General features: G+C 40.2%; 1 protein-coding gene and 2 non-coding genes across 4 annotated transcripts; 1 reads left to right on the top strand and 2 right to left on the bottom strand.

The window, feature by feature from the left end:
- The first annotated feature begins 120 nt into the window (after positions 1–120).
- Positions 121–7,793, top strand: LOC122717836 (chitin deacetylase 1). 2 transcript variants are annotated; one of them, XM_043942281.1, is made up of 5 exons: positions 121–489; positions 3,333–3,731; positions 4,004–4,325; positions 5,617–5,916; positions 6,167–7,793. In XM_043942281.1, exons 1-5 carry the CDS (start codon positions 441–443, stop codon positions 6,693–6,695), a joined length of 1,599 nt encoding a protein of 532 aa, XP_043798216.1. In that variant the 5' UTR covers positions 121–440; the 3' UTR covers positions 6,696–7,793. The 2 variants fall into 2 exon arrangements, with proteins under 2 accessions (XP_043798216.1, XP_043798215.1); XM_043942280.1 differs by having other exon boundaries at positions 5,608–5,916.
- Positions 7,794–11,235: 3,442 nt separating this feature from the next.
- Trnay-gua lies at positions 11,236–11,342 on the bottom strand. Its single transcript has 2 exons — positions 11,306–11,342; positions 11,236–11,271 (listed from the first exon to the last, which is right to left on the bottom strand). It is a non-coding gene; the product is annotated as a tRNA-Tyr (tRNA).
- Positions 11,343–12,007: 665 nt separating this feature from the next.
- Trnay-gua lies at positions 12,008–12,108 on the bottom strand. Its single transcript has 2 exons — positions 12,072–12,108; positions 12,008–12,043 (listed from the first exon to the last, which is right to left on the bottom strand). It is a non-coding gene; the product is annotated as a tRNA-Tyr (tRNA).
- Between the last annotated feature and the right edge of the window lie 9,975 nt (positions 12,109–22,083).

Genomic DNA, 22,083 nt, shown 5'->3' with positions numbered 1-22,083 from the left:
TTCGACCGATCGAAGAAAGAGGGGGCTGAACGTGGGGTACGATCGTGGTGGTGGAAATATAAGGCGCGACGAGTGGCGGGCCTCGGTCAGTCCGTGAACGGTACCCACGCCTTCCAATTCCGCGTCCTTGAAGCGTGAAACTCGATCTCCTCGGAGAAAGAGATAGAGAGAGAGCCCCCCCCCCCTTCCGGATTCGAAAGAAGAAGAAGAAGAATTGGTGATCGGATTGGATTCGATAACTCGCGAGATAACTTCGTTCGATCGGTGCGTCGTCGAGGCATAGGATTCTTCGAGACTAAAAAGATTGGGCAGAAAGGGAGAGTTAGAGAGAGAGAGAAAGAGAGAGAGAAAGAGAGTGAGAAAGAGAGTGAAATAAATTATCATCTCGTCCGATACGCGATCACGGGACAGATCGGGATCCGGAAGCGCTTACGACGAGGATGAGGTCCTCGCTTGTGCTGCTGTTCCTGGCGGCCATTGTTCTCGCCGGTGAGTAAGCAAAGGAAAGTTTTGCTGGCTTCCCAACACGTTGTGAACCAAGTTCCGTTGTGCGTTCTTCTATTGCCCTTTGCCGCGATCATGTTGACGATGATAAATATAATGACGATCTGATGAACGTTGAGAATGAGAGAGAGGGAGAGAGAGAGAGAGAGAGAGGATAGTGATACCTTTGGTTAGTTAAAAAAAGTAGATGGACGGATAGTTTCTAGGGTTCTAGAGTAGAAAACATGGCAGCGAGTGGGGAAACATGGTGGCATTCGTGATTCGTGATTCGTGCGGCAATTTTCAATATGGGATTGAATTTCGACCCGTGTCGATCCGCCCACGACCCGGTGTCCCTCCCCCCCCCTGCGATTATTACGGGAGGACACGTCGCTTCTTCGCCCGTAATTTTTCCCCTACGAGCGATGGCGGTACGCGAAGAGAAACAACGGATCGAAAACAGGACTCCCGTTGCACCGAACAATGGATCGTTTTCTCCTCGAGAGACTGGTTCGCCTCACGTGTCCTATGAGACTAACATTGAAGCACAGAGAGAGAGAGAGAGAGAGAGAGAGAGAGAGAGAGAGAGAGAGAGATCGATGGAACAAAGAGCACGTGAGCCACAGTGAAATGGGAACAGTGTTCGAAGTTAATCAACGATCGGTGTCTCGGTTGATGCTCGACTCGAGAGAGAGAGAGAGAAAGAATCGAATGCTATTCCGCCGGTGGACGGAGACGACAGGTTGCATAAGAGATTAGAGCGTGAAAGCCTCTGTGGGTTCTGTGCTCGGTCCCGGATGGGTGACGTCACTGCCGTGCCCTGAAAAATACATCGAGGGGTGGGGAGGGGCGTTCAACTTTCCCCGCTCGTCGCGGCGCTGCTCGACGCTGCTGGACTGGACCCAGGGGAATCTAGGGCCCCATTTTTCGATTTTATTTCCGTTTCATTTCGAGGTTCAATCTCCGATTTTGAAAACGGAAAAATTGTACGAGATACTTTTCTTTTTTTTTTTTTTTGTTGAGTATGAATTTTCGTGCCTCGCTCATTTTCGTAAAGAATTTCTGTTGGATGGGTTTCGATACGAATCGAAAATTTGCACGCTCTCGTGTAACGATATTCGTTTCGAACCGGTCGTTTATGTAATTCTCAATTCGCTTATGGAGGCGCTTTATAGACCGTTTTCGGAAAGGTCAGTATGCTCGTTGTTCTTTCTCTCTCTATATATGTATATATAATATTCAGCGTAAGTGTTTGAAAGTGATTAATCGATCTGCAAAGGAATCGAGTGTTAATTCGAGACAGATCTTTCGAATATAATTTTTACTTTCTTCCTCGATCGCGCGTCGAGATTTCACTTTTTATCCGCTTTATCTCTCAAAATCTTCTCTCCGCCAATTTATACACTCGTCTGTTTCCGAGACTTATTCCGGAGAGGAGGAAGGAGAGGACTTTCTCTCGAAAAGATGCAACCTTGCCTCGAACGCTCCACTACGAACCGAAGAGCAAGGCGCGATTTTACCTTCGCGTAAAATCGCGCTAATAAAGCGGGTATCGTTTCGAAAGGCGCGAGGCAGCTTTCTCCGTCCTTCTGCCGTACGTTGATATTTGATATTAACGGCTTCGAGCGGGCCGAAGAGAGAGAGAGAGAGAGAGAGAGAGAGAATCGACACGTGTTTCCGACTGGCCGTTTAAAAAAAATTCGCCGTCCCTCGAGCGGAACGATTCCGCGCACATTTCCCCTCGTCCCCGCAATCGGAACGAAAACAACGCCACGTGTCGTGCCAACGATTCCACCAAGCGTTGAGGAACAAAGGAGAGAGAGAAAGATATATTTGAGAAAGATATATTCGATTATATATTATTATATATAATTATATATAATTATTATATATATTATTATATTATTATTATTATATATTATTATATTATTATATATATAATTATTATATATTATATTATATTTTTATATAATTTGAGAGAAGAATTTATAGAGAAAGAATTACTTTTGTGCGAGAATGGGTTACGTAATGTGGATAAATATTGACCGTGCGAATGATAATTATTGATTAATTATTAATTCGATTTTTGTTTCTTCTTCTTCTTCTTCTTTGTTGAATTTTATACACCGTGGCGATAATGAGAGGGAGGGAAAATTTCTTCCTGGAAGAAAGGAGAAAAAAACAATTTATTCTTCGCTTAATCGAAGAATAAATAAATCGAGGAATGAATAAACGGATATACGTGGTTATTGGCGTTAATTTCACACTTTCCATAATCTCGCCGCCGATACGTTCGCGGTTACGCAATTGCCGTGCCTCGAAATTTCACTCGAAGAAATCCGTGCGTCGTTAAGATGTTTTATGTAAACAGTTTTATCCGTGACATCTGTGAAACTAACTAAAAAAAAAAAAAAAAAGAAGAATTACATCAATAGCAAAGAGATTGCCAAAACGCGTTTATTACCATACAAACTTATCGTGTTCATTCAACGTCGATCGTTACAACGATAAATTACAAATCCCGGGAAGAGATAACGTTGCATCTTCTTTCGAAATAATGAATTTTCATTAATAATCCGAGGAGAAATTTCTATTTTATACACCGTCAATCCTCGTAATTTTGCACGGATAGATTTTACCACCGCAATAATCTGTCTGGAGAAAGAAATTTTTATCAGAAAAAGGAAATATAAATTTTTCTCCCTCTCGACCATCCACGTGCACGCACAACTTTCACGCAACTTTCTTCTTCTTCTTCTTCTTCTTCCTTCCTCTAAAAATCCTCTTCTATGATTTCCCGCGATTTCATCTTGCTGCCATTAAAGGGTTTTATTCTACATTATTTCTAGAGGGCTCGAATCGCGTGAAGCGGCAAGAGGATAAAAAGGAGGAGAGCTTCGAGAGCGAGATCTGCAAGGACAAGGATGCGGGCGAATGGTTCAGACTGGTGGCAGGGGAGGGTGACAATTGCAGGGACGTGATCCAGTGCACGAGTTCCGGGCTGCAGGCGATCAGGTGCCCGGCTGGACTGTACTTCGACATCGACAAGCAGACCTGCGACTGGAAGGACTCGGTGAACAACTGCAAGCTGAAGAACAAGGAGAGGAAGGCGAAGCCTCTTCTGTACACCGAGGAGCCGCTCTGCCAGGACGGCTACCTCGCTTGCGGCGACGGTTCTTGCATCGAGAGGGGCCTCTTCTGCAACGGGGAGAAGGATTGCACCGATGGATCGGACGAAAATATCTGCGGTGAGCTCGATTATTCGAATATTCTCGAAGGGATCGTACGGCACGTACTTCGATCTCTCTCTTATATACAGTTGATACAGAGAATATAGAAATTCAATTTTCACCGAAAGGTGAAATTCCAAGTGAAAACTATCGAGTTTATTATTATATTGAGATTCTGATATTTATACACTTTCGAGGTGATTTATACACTTTCGCGCGGAGAATTTCGTACGTGTTTGTCACGATATCGATGCGAGATAAAGATCGAAGGGGCGGCGGATTAATTGCAGACATGGACAACGACCCGAACAGAGCGCCACCCTGCGACCCGTCCGTGTGCGTCCTTCCAGATTGCTTCTGCTCCGAGGACGGCACCACGATCCCCGGCGATCTGCCCCCCAAGGACGTGCCGCAGATGATCACGATCACGTTCGATGACGCCATCAACAACAATAATATCGGCCTTTACAAAGAGATCTTCAACGGGAAACGCAAGAACCCGAACGGTTGCGACATCAAGGCCACCTTCTTCGTCTCTCACAAGTACACCAACTACTCGGCCGTCCAGGAAATGCACAGGAAAGGACACGAGATCGCCGTTCACTCCATCTCGTAAGGAAATGATCTTTGAAAAATTCATTTATTTTTCTTCCACTTTTGATTTTTTCCACGCTTGCGCGCTTCCTTTTGGTACACTTGGTGCCAGTTTTGCACGAGTGTTCGGGCAAAAATCGAAAGATAAAATTAATTTTCAATTTTACGAATATTAAAATTAAAATTTCGAAATCTTCCATTAATTATTTTTAAGAAATTTTTAATCTTTTTGATACTAGCTTTGCACGAGTGTTCGAAGGAATTTAAAAATAAAATTAATTTTCAATTTTACGAATATTAAAATTAAAATTTTGAAATCTTCCATTAATTATTTTTAAGAAATTTTTAATCTTTTTGGTACTAGCTTTGTACGAGTGTTCGAAGGAATTTAAAAATAAAATTAATTTTCAATTTTACGAATGTTAAAATTAAAATTTCGAGATCTTCCATTAATTATTTTTGAAAAAATTTTAATCCTTTTGGTGCCAGTTTTGTACGAGTGTTCGGGCAAAAATCGAAAGATAAAATTAATTTTCAATTTTACGAATGTTAAAATTAAAATTTCGAGATCTTCTATTAATTATTTTTGAAAAAATTTTGATCCTTTTGGTACCAGCTTTGCACGAGTATTCAGGAGAATTTAAAAATAAAATTAATTTTCAGTTTTACGAATATTAAAATTAAAATTTTGAAATCTTCCATTAATAATTTTTAACTCTTTTGGTACCAGTTTTATACGATTGTATATCATTCATTGACCTTTTCAACGACGAATCAAAAAGTAAAATTAATTTTCAGTTTTACGAATATTAAAATTAAAATTTCGAGATCTTCCATTAATTATTTTTAAAAAAAATTTTAATCCTTTTGGTACCAGTTTTGCACGAGTGTTCAGGAGAATTTAAAAATAAAATTAATTTTCAGTTTTATAAGATTAAAATTTCAAGATCTTCCTAAGATTAATAATTTTTAAAAATTTTTATCTCTTTTGGTACCAGCTTTGCACAATTGTTTATCATTCAACGAGCTTTTCAACAACGAATCAAAAAATCATCGAGTGTCTATTAATAATTTCTAAAAATGTTTAACCCTTTGATACATTACGATCTTTTAAAAAATCATTAAATCAAAAATAAGATTAATTTTCGGTTTTACGAACGTTAAGATTAAAATTTCGTGATCGATTCATTACTAATTTTCTTAAGGTTCTTTTTAAACATCGATCGATTTAGGGATCGTTCCGGGATCTAACGGGATCTATAAGTGTCTACTAGATATTAATTGCGTAATAAAATAATGGTGTTTCAAGTCACAACGACGATGAGCGTTTCTGGTCGGACGCCACGGTGGACGACTGGGCTAAGGAAATGGCGGGGATGAGGATCATCGCCGAGAAATTCGCCAATTTGACGGACAACAGCGTGGTCGGCGTGAGGGCCCCTTACCTCAGAGTGGGCGGGAACAACCAGTTCACCATGATGGAGGAGCAAGCGTTCCTCTACGACTCCACCATCACAGCGGCCCTCAACAACCCTCCGCTCTGGCCCTACACGATGTACTTCAGAATGCCGCACCGTTGCCACGGCAACCTTCAACATTGCCCCACCAGGTAACACTCTCTTACAAAACAAAAAAACAAAAAAAAACAGAAAAACTTTCCATCCGATCGAAATAATTCGATCGCCGATTCTTCTTCGTAAAGTATTTCCCTCGATTTCCGTGGAAGAAAAATCGATTCGAAGTATAGAGAAATGAAAAATACACATGGGCTCGAGTCGAGCAGCTATACGTAACGATTTCATAGCAGCTCGATTCGAGATCTCTCGATCGTATGCCCCACCGATTTCTGCGTGGCACAGGTCGCACGCCGTTTGGGAGATGGTGATGAACGAGCTGGATCGTCGCGAGGATCCCCAAAACGACGAGTACCTGCCCGGCTGCGCAATGGTGGACTCGTGCAGCAACATCCTGACAGGTGACCAATTCTACAACTTCCTCAACCACAACTTCGACCGCCACTACGAGCAGAACAGGGCCCCGTTGGGCCTCTACTTCCACGCCGCCTGGCTCAAGAACAATCCCGAGTTCTTGGACGCGTTCCTATACTGGATAGACGAGGTTCTATCTAACCACAACGACGTTTATTTCGTTACGATGACCCAGGTGATCCAATGGATCCAGAATCCCCGCACGATAACGGAGTCGAAGAGTTTCGAGCCGTGGAAGGAGAAGTGCGTGGTAGACGGGCCGCCCGCTTGCTGGGTACCCCACACTTGCAAGCTCACCTCGAAAGAGGTCCCAGGGGAGACCATCAATCTTCAGACATGCGTCCGTTGCCCCAACAATTATCCGTGGGTGAACGATCCGACCGGTGACGGGTTCTTCTAGAGATCCTCTAGAGCCCTCTTCCAGGCCCCGTTCCTCCTCCTCCTCCTCCTTTTTTTATTTTCCTCTCTCTCTCTCTCTCTCTCTCTAAGTCAAAAAGAAAAAAAAAAAAAAAGAACCTCCCTCTTGCCGCCTCTCGAGGGCGGCGCTTCCCACTCGTCCTTTCCCCTACCCTATCCATCTGCCTTGCTCGGTCCTTGATCGTCCTACATCCGAATTCGAGTTCGTACGGACGAAATCCTCGGTGGGATAATTCTTTCCTTTTCTTTCTTCTTTTTTTCTTTTTCTTTTCTTTTTTTTTTTTTTTTTTTCGTCCAATACACAGGGTAATTTTTGTGCAAGAAGAATTGTGAATTGTATAATACGGGGGGGGAGGGGGGAGGGGGGAGGGGATGCGTGCAACACGGACAGGGTTGGAGAAGGGTCGTGGATTAAAGTATTAATAAGTAAGGGGACGATGTGAAGGCAAGCTTAAAGTCGAATCAACGATCTGTGATAAGTTTCGAACGGTTTCGAGATTCGGCGACCATTTTTTTTTTTTATTCTCTTTACTATTATTATTGTTGTTGTTATTATTCTCTCTCTCTCTATCTCTCTCCTCTTCTCTTCTCTCCCAACTAGACGACGATTTCTATCTGTCATCTTTGAAATCTATCTTGGAAAGAGAGAGAGAGAGAGAGAGAGAGATCGCGAGGAGCGATAAAAAAGAGAGAAAGAAACAAGGGCAAAAGAAAAATGTAAGAATAGAAGGTGGAAAAAATAGGTGTGTAATATAAACGACGTGTCCCTGAAAGGAAAAAAAAGAAAAAACAACTTGTCGGAGACAGATGAGTAACGGTGGATAATGGAAGGATTTGTTTGAAGGGGGAGGGGGGTCTTTCTGCGTGACTCCGTGGCGAAAAAGAAAAAAAAAAAAAAAAAGAAAGAAAAAAGAAAGAAAAAAAAATATATACATCGACGACCGCCAAAAACAGACGACCCGTGAAGAAATCAACGACCGGCGGACATACCCTTATTTTTCTAAGGGTATCGAGTCAAATCTTTTATATATATATAAATAAATAAATAAATAAATATATATATATATATAAATATAAATAATATCGTGTATATGTATATTTTTAAAGCTAAGTGATATTATCATTCTTACCATCCTCGATGGGAACATTCAATAAAAGAGAAACCAGCGGAAACCACCACTACGTGTCTCTCATTCTCTTCTCGTCCCATCCTTATTCGAAGAGGAGGAAAATGGAACAGGTTCGAAGACCCTTGGAATCCCTCGTCTCGACGACCCGTCGACTTTTTCTTCTAATTCCTTCCAATTTCTTGCCCACTTTAACGCCTGAAAAACATCTTCCAGCCCAGACTCGTCGCATTCCTCGTTCGAAGATATCGAGAAGATACCTTATTCGTTTAAATATATATATATATTTTGTTCCAAATATTTATTTTCGATATTTTTCATTCCAAACTTCCGATCACGAAACGTTCCTTTTCGAATATCAATATCAGGATAAGTCAGACCAGATAATCTTAAGACGATTTCGTCCTCCCTCGAATCCAAGAAAAGTTTGTTGGTTCAGTTCTGGCCGAGGCGATGAAAGAATAAACTTTAGCGAAATTGGGCCGTGGTTTAAGATCAAGGCCCGGCGAGGATCGAGCCGGGCCAATTACGAAATCGAGGCCCGTTTTTCGTCGCGTTGGAAATTGGAACGGAACGTTGCACGTGGCCGTTTAAACGCTCTGCCCGAGAAAACGACGACTGCATTCTTCTGGCTTGTAGGTCGGACGCGAGAAAGGACCTTTCCACCGCGAAATTCCTCCGTCCAGCGAGCGTAAAGCAATGGCGGCTCAAGGTCCCTCGCTGCTCCGCACCATTTCACGCGTTCGAATTATTGCTCGAATTAATTCATCAGCGAATCTCTCTCTCTCTCTCTTTTTAACAACGAGAATCGAGAGATAAAAAGATGACATTCGAAGATTTTATTTCCACAGTTGTTCAAAGGACGACGAAGCTGCGATCGATCGAAATCGAATAAGAGATCGAGTGGTGAATTTTTTTTTTTTAAAGAAATAGTAATGGATTTTTCCACGCACGTCAATTTACATTTTATGCGTGGGATCAGGTCTCGACGTGCATGGTATTGGCACGGTGAAATATCGGAGATGTTCTCGTCTCGATCAATTCAAAATATTCTCCTTGAAAATTTCACAGAATGATAAAATGAAAAAAGCAACCTGTGCAAACCCTTGTTGCTCAACCCTATCCGAGGCAAAAAGGAAAGAAAGAAAAAAAAAGTAAAAGAGCAAAGTGCCTAACCCAGTTTATCCTCTGCGTAAACGCTAACTGTTCCAACGCGACTCGAGCGCAACGATTAATCACACGGTAGCAAGAAAAGTCGGTTGGGCAATCGATCGAAATTACAACGATCCGGCCCGTTTCGATCGATCACCGATCCGTGCGAGTTCAATTGATTCGAGGCTCAAATTGGATCGGGATTGGAATCGTTGTCCGAGCTTCTGAAAGGTGTTCCGTTATTTCCCGCGCGAAGGAGAAAGAAAGGGCACGCGAGAGGAAGGGAAAATGCACGGCAACCTCGTGAAATACCAACGATCGAGCTTGCTCGAGGCGACGTTTGCATTCCGATCCAGCCATTTGTGCATCGAATCTCGCGGACATTTTACGATTATTCCGCGTATCGTGAACGAAGACCATCCGCGAATTATTAAATCGATCTTTATTTATTTTGCGTCCTAGTGTTAATAATGTAAAAAAATAAAATAAAATAACACGGAACAATAGTAGATGCGATGAGAGAGTTGAAGCGAAGAAAATTCGGAATCGAGGGATTCAAGAAAATTCTATATGAATGACTATAATAGGATTGAGGCATGGATTAACGCAACGAGGAGGAATCGTTTGCACCCACGTACTTTGCGGAGGCAAACGAATGTCGCAATTAAGCATTCTGGAATCTCTACACGTCCCATTAACCTCTTCTGTTCTCTCTTCATCTTTCAAAAACTCGAGGCGAATATTTTTCAAAAGGATTAAAAATCGATTAAAATACGATTATACAAATTTATCGATTTTTTTTTTTTTGTAAATATCATAGCAAGTCTGGGAAGAAAATGCACGAGGGAATCGATTCCTCTTTCCAATTGACTCGAAGACAAACGAGTACTGCTCCTCGACTGGAATGCACGAGGCGATAAACACCGTCAAGAATCGGCACGAGTTTGCCGGTAGTTCGGTCTGAAAATCTCGCATAAGCGAAAGTGGAGAAAGCTGCGTGTCTTGATGCCGTGGCAAGGCCGTCTCCGACTCCTTCCATGGGATACCCGCTCGATCATGCAGGAATCTCGTTAACATTCTTCCGCGCTGTTTCTCGCCACACGCGCTCGATTGGAAACATAAATAGAAACGTGTAAATAGAGCTGCACGAAATTGTGCAACGCCGCAATTGCAGGCGCTGTGCAAACGTTTCTAACATCTCCTCATCTTCTCGAATCTCAAACGCGCATGCGCGCGCGAAAAGTTTGACAACGTCGTAGTGTTTGTGACTGTACACAGGAAGGAGTTTAATTCGAGTGATTTCGTTAACAGTTTCAATCAATTTTCATCAAAAGGACTTCAAAAGGATAAACTATTGGTCGTCAAACTGCACGATCTCGTTGACATTTCAATTTCGACCCGATTTCTCCGTGGATTAACGCGTGGATATCTTATCTGATCTATGTATTCACAATGATATCGGGGACGCGTTTGACCCTGAAACACGCTCCTATCGATCTCTGCCCCCGTCGATAACGATCCCCCATTGTCGAGTCTCAGCGGTTTAATCCGTGGACGATTAATTTCCTTCGAATACGATAACATTGAACGAATATAATAATAATAGTAATAATAATAATAATAATAATAATAATAATAATAATAATATCTAATGGAAGGTCTGCGCATTTGAAACGATCATTGAATTCCAGAAACTTTTGACTCGTTTGCCTTCGGAAGAAATGGTGAAATTAACTTGTATTGGGTCAGTGGGTGATCGAACGTATGCGGCTCGAATTATTTGTCTCGACTATTACGCGGCTCGTCTCACTTCGCATCGAGTGATCCGCTAATTGAAATTCTCGTTCCAAGAGTAAGAGAGAGAGAGAGAAAAGGAGAGAGGAAGTGTATCGATGTCGATCGAAGGCGATTGAATTTTCTCCGCAACGAGCCACGTTTCACTCGCTTAATTTGAGTGAGAAAAGGAATCGCACTGTCGGAACTTGCAATTCTTGTAATTTCTATTTTATCTTTCGATTCGTTACGAAGCGAATGATGATTATGCATTTATGGAGTATCGATATTTGAGGATATTTGGAGTAAGAGTTTAAGAGAAATTTCTTTTTTCTTTTTTTCGAGGAGGATAAATTTAGATAGATTTATTAAGTGAATTATCGAGAGTAATTTGACGATAGGAATTAAATTATCGTCGTGATGACGAGTTTGCGAGGAATTGTTCTGTTTCGAGATGTTAAAAAAAAAATTTCCTTCGAGCCGGATTCGAACCAGCGACCTATGGATATCTGTGTCTTCTCTAACATCGTATACATAACCTCTACAGTCCACCGCTCTACCAACTGAGCTATCGAAGGATGTTGGGAGATGGTGTTTTTAATAGAGATAATAAGATACACATATCGGATATTGATAATTTTAATCAATTTAATCGTTAAAATATTATCATTAATGGACGAACGGTGTATAAATTATATTGTCTAATAGCAATACGTATTTAAGAGAACATAGAGGCGTTCGATGAAAGTGGCACGATATCGATCGTTATTGACAAACTAGCAATTTTTACGCGCCAGATTTGAATTAAAGATTAACGAATACCTGTTTTTACCGTGTTTACTCGAGCTAACTACATTCTACTGCTTTTTCGAATCCAACTTTTTGTAATGATTAATTTAATGACACGTTGGCTGGTATTTTAAAAGAAAGGGAAGAATCTTTTTACGAAAATATTCCTTTTCGAGGAAATGAAACGTGCAATCAAACGAATATCATTTTTTTTAATCCCTTGATATTACGCTCGTTCGAAAAAAGTTTTCCAATTTTTTTCCCCCTCTCAAAGACACGCCATAAAGATATCCCTCTATACAAGCAAAATTGAAAAAAAAAAAAAAAAATCTACTCGTTCGATTTATCTCATATCAAAACGTCGAAACATGGTATTTCGATTCGAACCTCGATCAAATTATTCGACGAAACTGTTCGATCAAAGAAATTTGGTTCCACGTACGTGTAAAAATATTCCTTCGAGCCGGATTCGAACCAGCGACCTATGGATGTCCGTTTTAAAGATTACTTGGAACCAACTACAGTCCACCGCTCTACCAACTGAGCTATCGAAGGCGCATAATCGTCCTCTCCTCCGCGATATATCTACAATTCAAACGGTTTGCTACCGAAGCGTCAAAGAGAAAGGAACCTCTCGACAAGGTAAAAACACCTTCGAGCCGGATTTGACCTATGGATGAATATTTTCTTAGAAAACGAGATTGAATCGCGTATATTAACTCGCACTATTACATATCTAATCTTCTTTAACAAAAAGCACTTTTTTTTCTCCACAAAATTCCTATATCTACAAAAAAATCGACGTTTGCCTCCTTGACGATAATCATCACCAATTTCGTTCACGCACGACTGCAAAAGGATCGAGTGATTCAACACGAGGGACTCGTGTTGCTGATCGAAAACAGCATGGCGGGCGGAAATCGAGGGGAGGAGGGCCCGTTAACGCCGTTTCTTCGTCGCGTTCCGGTGCAGGCAGCGTTTAATGGAACTGTGGCGACGCAACGCGTAGTAATAAAGCTTGCTTGTATCCCGCTACCCGTGTTACGGGATCGTTACGATCTAACCGAGCAAAAATTCCCTCTCTCTCTCTCTCTCTCTCTCTCTCGCATGGATTCGCGGTTTTAACGAGGAATATAAATCGATGGAAACTGTGGCGATCGATACAGGTGAGCGACGGCAGGGAAAAACACTCGCTCAATGGAAAGTGATTATGCAGAACCGTTTTCGAGAAACGTGCGCCTCTATTGCAACGTTTCGCGCGTCTCCCTTTGGTTGACAGCGGAGGAGGGGAGGGCGTTTCCATTCCATACCCGATCGTTTGCTCAATTCTCCCGTCACGATTGATTTATCGACATCCACCGCTTTGCGGGATAAGGGAATTCGCGTTTCCGTGAGAAGTTAATAAATTTCATTTCGTGGTGAATTTTTTCGAAACGTTTTTTTTTTCGAAAGATTGCGATCTTTTTCTTTTTGGTTTCTTCTAGAAAAAAATATTATTGTGTAATATAATTTTTGTAATATAAAATAACATATAAATATTTAATTAAATTAAATAATATATAATATAAATATTATTGTTTAATATAAGTTTTAATGAAAGTTTCATCTTCACGTAAGAATGAGAAATTGGAGATATTTAAATCTGATATATTTTATAATAATTCAAGAATCTTCTAACAAGATTCATTCCAAGATTAAATTCTTCCTCGCTCGATACGAAAGCGTATTCGATCGATCCACGTCAACCTTTGTTTTTCCTCAGCGAAATCGGCGTGTGCCAAGGTTTTCCTGGCATGAGGTGAGCGAGTTTCGGCGACGAAAAACAGAGAATCGTCCTTCGATCCTTCTCGCCGAAATGCAAAGTTAATGACAAAAAGGAAGAAAGAAAGAAAATGATCGTGAGGTATCGCAATCGAGTCGAATCAGATTCACGTTCCATTGTCCTCGAATGCACGCACCACGCCTCTTTCGCATTCCTCCTCGAGGCTGGAGGCTCGATCGGGACGAGTTCGATTCCGGATCCCCTTGGTCGGGGGATACATTTCCTGCGCGAGGGGCGTCCTTAGGTGGAGATGGACAGCCTCGAGGTTCGCGTGATCGATGGAAATAAGGCCTCGTCCTCGAGTCATACCTTCACTGTCAGGATCATGGGGAAAGAGGCGAGCCTCTTTTTCGGATCACGATTCTGGTGATAAAGGTGAAAGGAATGGAAGCTGTCGCAGGAAATGGCGTTTCCATGGGCGCGATCGGTTATTTCGAGTGTGCGGCCAACAGTGGGTGGAAATGTCGAGCAAGTGGAAAAGAGGAAGAGAGAATTTTTTTAGAGAATGTAGGAATACCTTTCATGGAAAATTTACGCACGAGACTTGTTCGGAATAGAAATACTTATTGTTAATATTTAGAGGGTGAAAGTCTCTGCATATTTATCTACCTCTTATTTTCCCCCCCTCCAATATTTATCAACGTAGAAACGCGTTATTTAGAGACTTCATAAATCTCTATTCCTTCCTAATACAGATATATTATAAAAATTATGAATAAACAACTCGATTAATTATCCGATTTTTCGCAAGGAAAGAGTTAGGGTCATGCCTCGAAACAAATTATTCATCTTTTTTTACTGTGAAAAGAAAAGGGAGAATTCTATGTTTAGAACGAAATAAATAAATTCGCGGTGTTTAGAAATACTCTACGGATTCCTTCCAGACGAATTCGAATGCGCAATTAATACCAGTTCGATGAAAGATGAAAGAAATGATTTCCAACATGGTAGGTAGTAAGATCCAACCATGTGTGTGTCACTCTCAACTTTCAACTCTTCCCTCCGTTGCCTTCTTCCCCTGCCAACCATTTCCTCCTCATTTATTTACTTCCCTTTCTTTTCCTTTCTTCCTCCTTCTTTGCACACACCGCGTTACGACATCCTCGCGTCGTAATTACATTCTCAAAGAAGAAGAAGGAGAGGGAGAAGAGGAAGAGGAATCTCAACGTGACCCGCAATTTTCTAATTCCAACAAATTGGATAATCAATCGGAAGACGTAAGATTGCGTAATTTCGAGGATCTTTCTCTCGCCGTGAAAGTTCGAAGAAAACGGAAGGATGGTTAATCGTCTACCTTTTTTTCTCTCTTCTACGAAATTAACGAATTTGCCACGCGCGAGAGATTTATTAAACATTTCGCCTATTCGTTTTTTATCATTTTACAATTATATATATATAATATAAAATATATATAAAACAAAATTGAATTGTTCTTTTCGAAGATTCGAATCGAAGAGAAGAAGAAGAGTCACGAGAAGAGTAATTGAAAAATAATAATAATCAATGTATTTCGAGTACACGTATAATTAATTGAGTGTTGAAGATATCCGATTGGCAGAGGGGGAGGGGAGGGGGAAAAATTATTCGAAACGATTATCGATAAGAGCGAAGAGAAAAGAGTGGCGGGGGGATTTTTTACGAGATGATTTAACCTCGTTATCGAGAGACTTTTGCGGTTAGGATTTATTATCACTTTCACTGGACTCTAGCGACCCTCCTCGTCGTCGATAGCGAGGAAAACGAGTTATATGCGGATTAATTATGCGACCCTCGCCATAAAATGGCGGACAGTTTAAAAATTTAAAAAAGGAGAAAAATTTCACCGATTTCGTTGCGCATTCGCGAGATGCATCCAATTTATTTCGTGGACAGGATTGGTTCACGAATCTATCTCGGAAACGAATCTATTATATATATAGCCTCGTGGATGGAGTAAAATTTACGATTAAACGGATAGATGGAACTTTCTAAAAAAAAAGTTTTTTCTTTTTTTTTTTTTGATCTGTCAGTAACGTCTGTCGTTACCAGAACAACGTGTGCATCCAACGTGTATTCGTACGTTCGAATTCGAAATTCATGAAGAAAATTACGCAAATTACGGAGAAAAATATTCGTTAATATTTATAATATTTGAGATTCGTTTGAAAAATTCTTCTTTCAAAATCTTCTTTCAAGATATAATAATTAAGACAGAGACAACGACGATATTCGTGAAGAAAAATTGAAAAAAAAAACTTTTTAATCTTTTTGACTCTCCTCCTCTCGAAAAAATTTCAAAAGGAGAGGAGAGGAGAGGAGTTGAAAATAAAAAAGCAATTCATCACACGCGCAAATTTTGAATACGGTTTTTTTGAAAATAACTCGAATGCAATCGTGCCACGGAGCGCACAATCGTTGCAAAATCGTGGTCGCCGCCTTAAGGCGGGGTCATTCTCATGTTTTACGCGCGCGAGAGGATCCGTGGATAATCCACCGCCTCTCCAGCCGCCTCGACCCTGGATTACGTGACGTTTGACAGCGAAAGTTAACCGTGACTGGCCCCAGGCAGCCGTGCAACGCGAAAACTCTCGTCTCTAGACCTCGTCGACCGCGTCGGGATGAACCAATATTAAATCGAAATTGCAGGATCCGGATGAAGGAGTGCGTATAAAAAGAAGAAAGAAAAAAAGACTATTATTTATAAGAAATATATATGATGTTGGAAAAAGATAAAATTGTAAATATTGAGTTGAGGTGAAAATTAGAAAAATTAGGAAGAATTGTTAATATTATTTCCATATCTTGAGTGAATAATGAGAATTAGAAAAAGGGAATGGAAATTGTAATATCGATCCTTTGAACAGATTAATTGCAATTGGAGAGTTTTATAATAATAAAAGTTTTTTTTTTCGATATTTCTCTTCACCTTGAAAGATGAACACCGTAATCGAATGTTCCCGATTCGAATCGAGTGTGCCCCACCTTGTACGCGCGTTGCATCATACCGATGACGCTGCGAGCTAACGTATTTATGGTAATTTCGAAAGATTATGTTTAATAAGAAAAAAAAAAAAAAAAAAAAGAAAAAAGAAAAAGAAAACCGATGATTATCGACTTAATAAACCAGTTCTCTTTCTCCACGATTAAAGCTCCCTCCGTTTTTAACGATTCCTCCTTGGATATAAACAGATCTGAATAAATAGCTGATTACTTATTGTAATAAGCATACTTGGAATAACATAGCAGCTATCGTTTCTGTCTGAGAATGGGATGGAAGAGAAGGGATATATATATATATAATAATTGGAACTCGAATAAAATGTAATATCAGGGGAATGAGTTTCGATATTACCGTTTGAAATGCAAATTATTCTTGATTCTTTTCAGAGGAGAAAGAGAGAGAGGGAGAAAGAGAGATTTTTTCCCTCTACTCGGTCGATAATCGCGAGTGTGTACAAAGGTAAAAATTTGCATCGAGTTTCCCTCTCTTTTGTTCGAAGCGAGAGATGGCTGGTCTCGCTTTCGAGAGGAACTGTTCGTTTGCAATCAAATACCCTTTCCGATTTATTTAAACGAGGATGCAAGCTTTCGTTACTCCTTCGATTTTTCGAATTTCGATCGATATTCAAGAAACTTTACGCTTTCGAATTTTCGAAACCTTCATCGAATCAATTCCATCCGAAGAAAAAAAAAAAAAAACGATTAAAAAAAAACGCGACAAAATTCGAGAAATTGATTAATTTTCCTCGTTATTTTAATCACGCGGTGAAATTGAGAGATTTCGCAAAAAAAAAACCTCACCGAGTAATGGAAATCATTCAAGGGATATCTCGACGAAAAGAAAAATTCCAATAAAAATAACTGAACGGGAAAGAAATTCGAAGCGAATTAGAGATTAAAATTTCGAGGAGGGAGGTGGAGGAGGGGAGACCTATTTATTATTTCTCCAGAAGACTCGTCCCTAGAAATCGTAATCCTCGCAAGAAAAAAATAATCGATAAAAGTCGAGTCGAGTTTGGGCAAGCTGTTTTTCGACAGATTTCTCAAGGGCAAGGCCGAATTCCCCGGGTTCAATCCACGCCTCCGAGACAAATGGGGCTGTGCAGGCACGATCGGATCGGAGGCCGATTCCTCCTGCTCGATCGTGGCCCGTGGACGACGAGCTCGAGTGAAAGTGGCAAGGAACAAGGTCGTGTGTTACGTGTTACAAAATCGGGAATTTCTCGAAAACGGCTCGGCGCCGGCCGAGGGAAAAACAAGCGTTGCGCAAGCATCGCGGAATGAAAACCGCTAATACGGTAAATTGATCGTTATTGGTGGAAGAATACGTGATGAAGAGTTAGAGACGAAAGTGGCAGCGAGACGGACGTGTAATTGTACAGAGTGTCTCGTAATTCAATCTCAAAGATTTTCTCAAAGAGAGACGAGAATTTTAACATTTTCATTCCACGTTCTTTGATTAATTACGCGGAGTAATTATCTCGTCGGGAATTAGCCAATTTCGTATGTTCTTCACATTTTAAATCTTGATTTATTCGAAAATAAATATTAATTTTATTCCACATTTGGTCGATTTTGGTTTTTCCTTTTTCTTCTTCTGAATTTCTCAAATTAAATATTTGAAAATATTGATATAATTTTATATCGTTATTACAGATTTTTAATGGCATATAAATCTCTAAATTTGATTCTCATTTTTTTTTTCTTTCTTCTCGAATACTTAGAAATTGTTTCTAATTACAAGACAATAAGGAGTTTATATTGCGTTCTAGAGCGTGCCATTAAGTTTCACCACGCGGATTTCCACGCGAGGTCTCTCCACGTTTTTTCGCGAAAGTGTTTTCGGGAAACGAAACACGAAAAATACGGTATTTATTCTCGCGCGATTTACGCCGTTTCCCATTAATCGCCTTGACCATGATTCAACACACATTGCACAATTATGCGTTACGGCTCATCGAACAAAATGCACGAAAAATCAATGTTTAAACGAAGAATTAATTAATAGTAAAATCATAAAAATCTATTTGCGAGAGAACGTTCGTGATTTACGTGTATCCTCTCGAGAGTGTCGAATTGAACTGAGGTAAAGGAAAGTCGATACGCGAATGTAAACAAAACATTTACGCGGCGAGGTATCGCGCTTGAAAGGTCGTCGGTTGAACGCGAGCGAGAAATATTTTATAAATATCGAATAAATTTTCCTCGATTCTTCGATCGTGGTGATAAATTCTTTGTGAAAAATGTTAACTGAAAAAAGAAAAAAAGGCGAGGACGATGATATTTAAAATATTTAAAACATTTGTCTCGTAATTTTTCCCAAATGGAATATTATTTAGCAACGCTTGAAGACGCTTGTTTTCAAGACGCTTAATGCGTTCGTATATACGGATGCGCGGGCGTGTGAGATTGCAGTAAAGCGAAATAGTGCGCGTTTCGGTTTCGTGTAACCGTAAAGAATAATAAAGTTACCGCGGAGAAAGGTAGGAAGAGCAACGTGAAACCTGCACCGAGGATTTCCGGTATATCTTCTTGATTATGGTTGCGATTTCGAGGAAGCTGAATAAACTATATTGTGAAAGATCGATCAACATCGTTCCGAGAAGATTAGGATTAATTTATAAGAATTAATTTGTACGTCTTTTTTAGAAAGAATATTTTAAATTAATATTATGACACAACCTATGTATTTTTTCTCGATAGATTTTTCTCTAAAATCGTACCATATATTTCAAAATCAAACATTACCTCATTTTCGAGTATAAAAAGTGAAACACGACGACGAAAAAGACTTTCTCATCGTAAATCGTTCGAAAACGGAGAAAGAATTTTCGAATAGAAATAAAATCGTTCCACGAAGACGTCATTGGTCATCGTATATGTTTCACGGTTTCCATCAGGGAATACCAAACTCGTGACAGGATATACTAAATGTCTCAAAAAGGAAGAGGATAAAATAATTCTCAAGAAATAATCAAATCATAATTTACTCGTAATATTATATTTGTAATTATTTTAAAGTATTGAAATCTGCTTGATAAAAAAATATAATGTTTTAAAAGAAATATATAAGGAATCTAGTGACTTTAGATTTTTATATACGCTTTCTTGTCTTGTAACGAATCAAAAATTTATCAAATCTTACTCGAATAAATGCGTAACGCCCCACTCGAGGTTTAACCTCGAATTTATGAAAAACGTAAAAAGGGGAAAATCAGAATCAACAATTTTGTAATCGGATTATATTGGACGGATAAGCAAAGAGGAGGTTTAATCTCTCGAAATCCGCGTGGAGAGGCGCAAGTTGAAAATATTTATGGCCGTTGGAATCGCGACAAATTAATCGGGATGGCCGTCGCGTCGCGTCGGTAAAACAGGAACAGATCGTGCGAGGAATAGGTGAAATCGTTCGAATTTTGTGAGCGACCGTGACTTCAAAAGTCGCTTTTCCTTTGTCTTGTTGAACGCTCTTATATTCGAACGAACGCCGATCGAAGAGTGATGCGCGTGACGAGAAATTCGAACGAACTTCGTTTTTTTTTTTTTTTTCCCCTCCCGAGAATAAAATGGTCGCGGAACCTTCTATCGAGGGAATATTGTGTATCGGGACCGTTTGACGGGGAAACCGGTATTCCGGTCGCGCGAGATATCGTCGATCGAACGAACGATTCTAACAATTCCTCGAAACCGATTCGATATGCGCAACGTGGCTATGGAGGCAAGCACGATTTATGGATATGCACGTGCATATCGTTTAGGAGGATGTTGAACAGATATATCAAGATATTTGGCTCATTAGGTTACATTAGGAATATATGGCAGCGAGGATTATCGTGAAATTTCTTTTTTCCGCGCGTTTTCTGATTTTATATTCGTGGTTGCCTATAAATAAACCCTATCTTCCAATGCGTGTAGCGCCAATCTTTTGAATAAATGGAACGTTGCTTGTCGAGGTACAAGATACATCGCGCGAAAATTTCCAACTTCTTCTCATCAACTTCGACTCGCTACAAGGATAACCACTATAATATATTAACGCTCCGATGTGGTGTAAATTTTCGAGGTATCCCTTTGCTTATCTCTAGATTTTAGAATTTTTATTAATAATTGAAATTTGAAAACTTTTTCTTCGTCCGTTTCAAGATATTAACGCAAACATGAATTTTCGCAGAATTTTGTTACGCGAATTATTATTGGATTTCCTGGTTGCGCAAACATCCGCCCGATCTAATCGGAATAATCATCCTAATTTAATTAACTCCGTTCCTTCCTTTCGAAATAATATGTATCGAGGGAGGATTCTCACGATTATTATTTTTTTTTTTTTTNTTTTTTTTTTTTTTATTGCGTTCGATTACACGATTTCTCGAAATCCCTTCAAATTCGGGATCGTTTCTCTTCTCTTGTTCCACGAAAGGGAAACGAAAGAGAAATTCTCCGATCTTCTGATCCGGGCGCGCACGCGCGTCGACCTGTTCGCGTCGGGCGAGAAGGAAGGTGGTTTACCTTGCAGACACGCAGCCTTCCGTTATTCCTCGTAACAGAGGAACGCCACCACGTGGCGTATCGATCGATCCGCCATCGATGGCGAGTAACATCGGTGCTTTCCTCGAACAATCAGCCTTCGCCTGAACCTGACATCGAACCAAGCGTCCGCCATTTCTCGCCATTCTCGGTGGACTCTGGATCTTTTCGATCTCGGAACGATTGTTTGTGGAAATATGGAAAAGCTTAGAATTAGAATTTTCGCGATCGAGATTTTATTTTTTCGAATTTTCGAGGGATCGAAGAAACGATTATTTTTATTTTTCTTCTTCTTCTTCTGGCGAAGGCACAGGGGAAAAAAAATCGTTGTTTCGAGAAATACCATCGGAAAGGATAATTAAAAGGTGATAATGTCGTTCTCGCAATCGTCGAGAAGCGTCACTTTCCATTCTTCTCGCTTTTTTCTCTCCCTCTCTCTCTCTCTCTTTCTCTCCTTAGCTTCTTACACGGTGACCGATGTGGGCTGTCGCTACAAGGTAAACCACCTTTCTTCTTCTTCCCCAACGGGGATGAGCATTCCATAATTTACGCTTAGCCAGAATGGGGGTAATTAAACCCGTGTTTTTCAGAGATTAGTCATTAACATAAAGAGGAATCCTTGCAATGTTTCTCGAATAAATTCCACGTTTACACCTTTCTCTCTTCCTTTTCCCCTCCCCCCAAAAAAATATTCCATTTATCGCCAGAATTTTTCAATTTTATTATCATTTTATGAACCTAACTTAAAAAAAAAAAAGAACAAAAAGAACGAAGATAATCAACCAAGAATTTCAATTGTGTTAATTATTCGCGATTCGATCGATAAATGAAGCTAACGCAGTTAATTCCAATAATGGCAGCAGCGACCATCAATCAATGGTCCAATCTCGTTAACAATAATTATATTTACCCGTTATTAAATCAGGCGGAATCTCAATCTGCCTTGTATCGAACGATTGATTTACAATACATTTCAACCGGCCAATTCCATATCGATTTTTTCGAAAAAGAAGCAGCCTACTTTCCTACCTATAATATAATGCCTCAAACGAGGGGGGGGGCGTGAACGACACCGAGGCGAGAAATGGCCCAAATAAGAAATTTCGAAGCTCGGACGGGAGACATGGACGAAGGTAGAACGATGACCCGTCCACGGTCAAGGTGAAAATCACGTGGTCGATGGTGTGTGTCGATCATACGAAACA

Source organism: Apis laboriosa, unplaced genomic scaffold (genome assembly GCF_014066325.1).
Source record: "Apis laboriosa isolate Shangri-la unplaced genomic scaffold, ASM1406632v1 scaffold5_cov152, whole genome shotgun sequence".
Taxonomy (NCBI): Eukaryota; Metazoa; Arthropoda; class Insecta; order Hymenoptera; family Apidae; genus Apis; species Apis laboriosa.
This window is presented reverse-complemented; position numbering and strand designations above follow the sequence as displayed.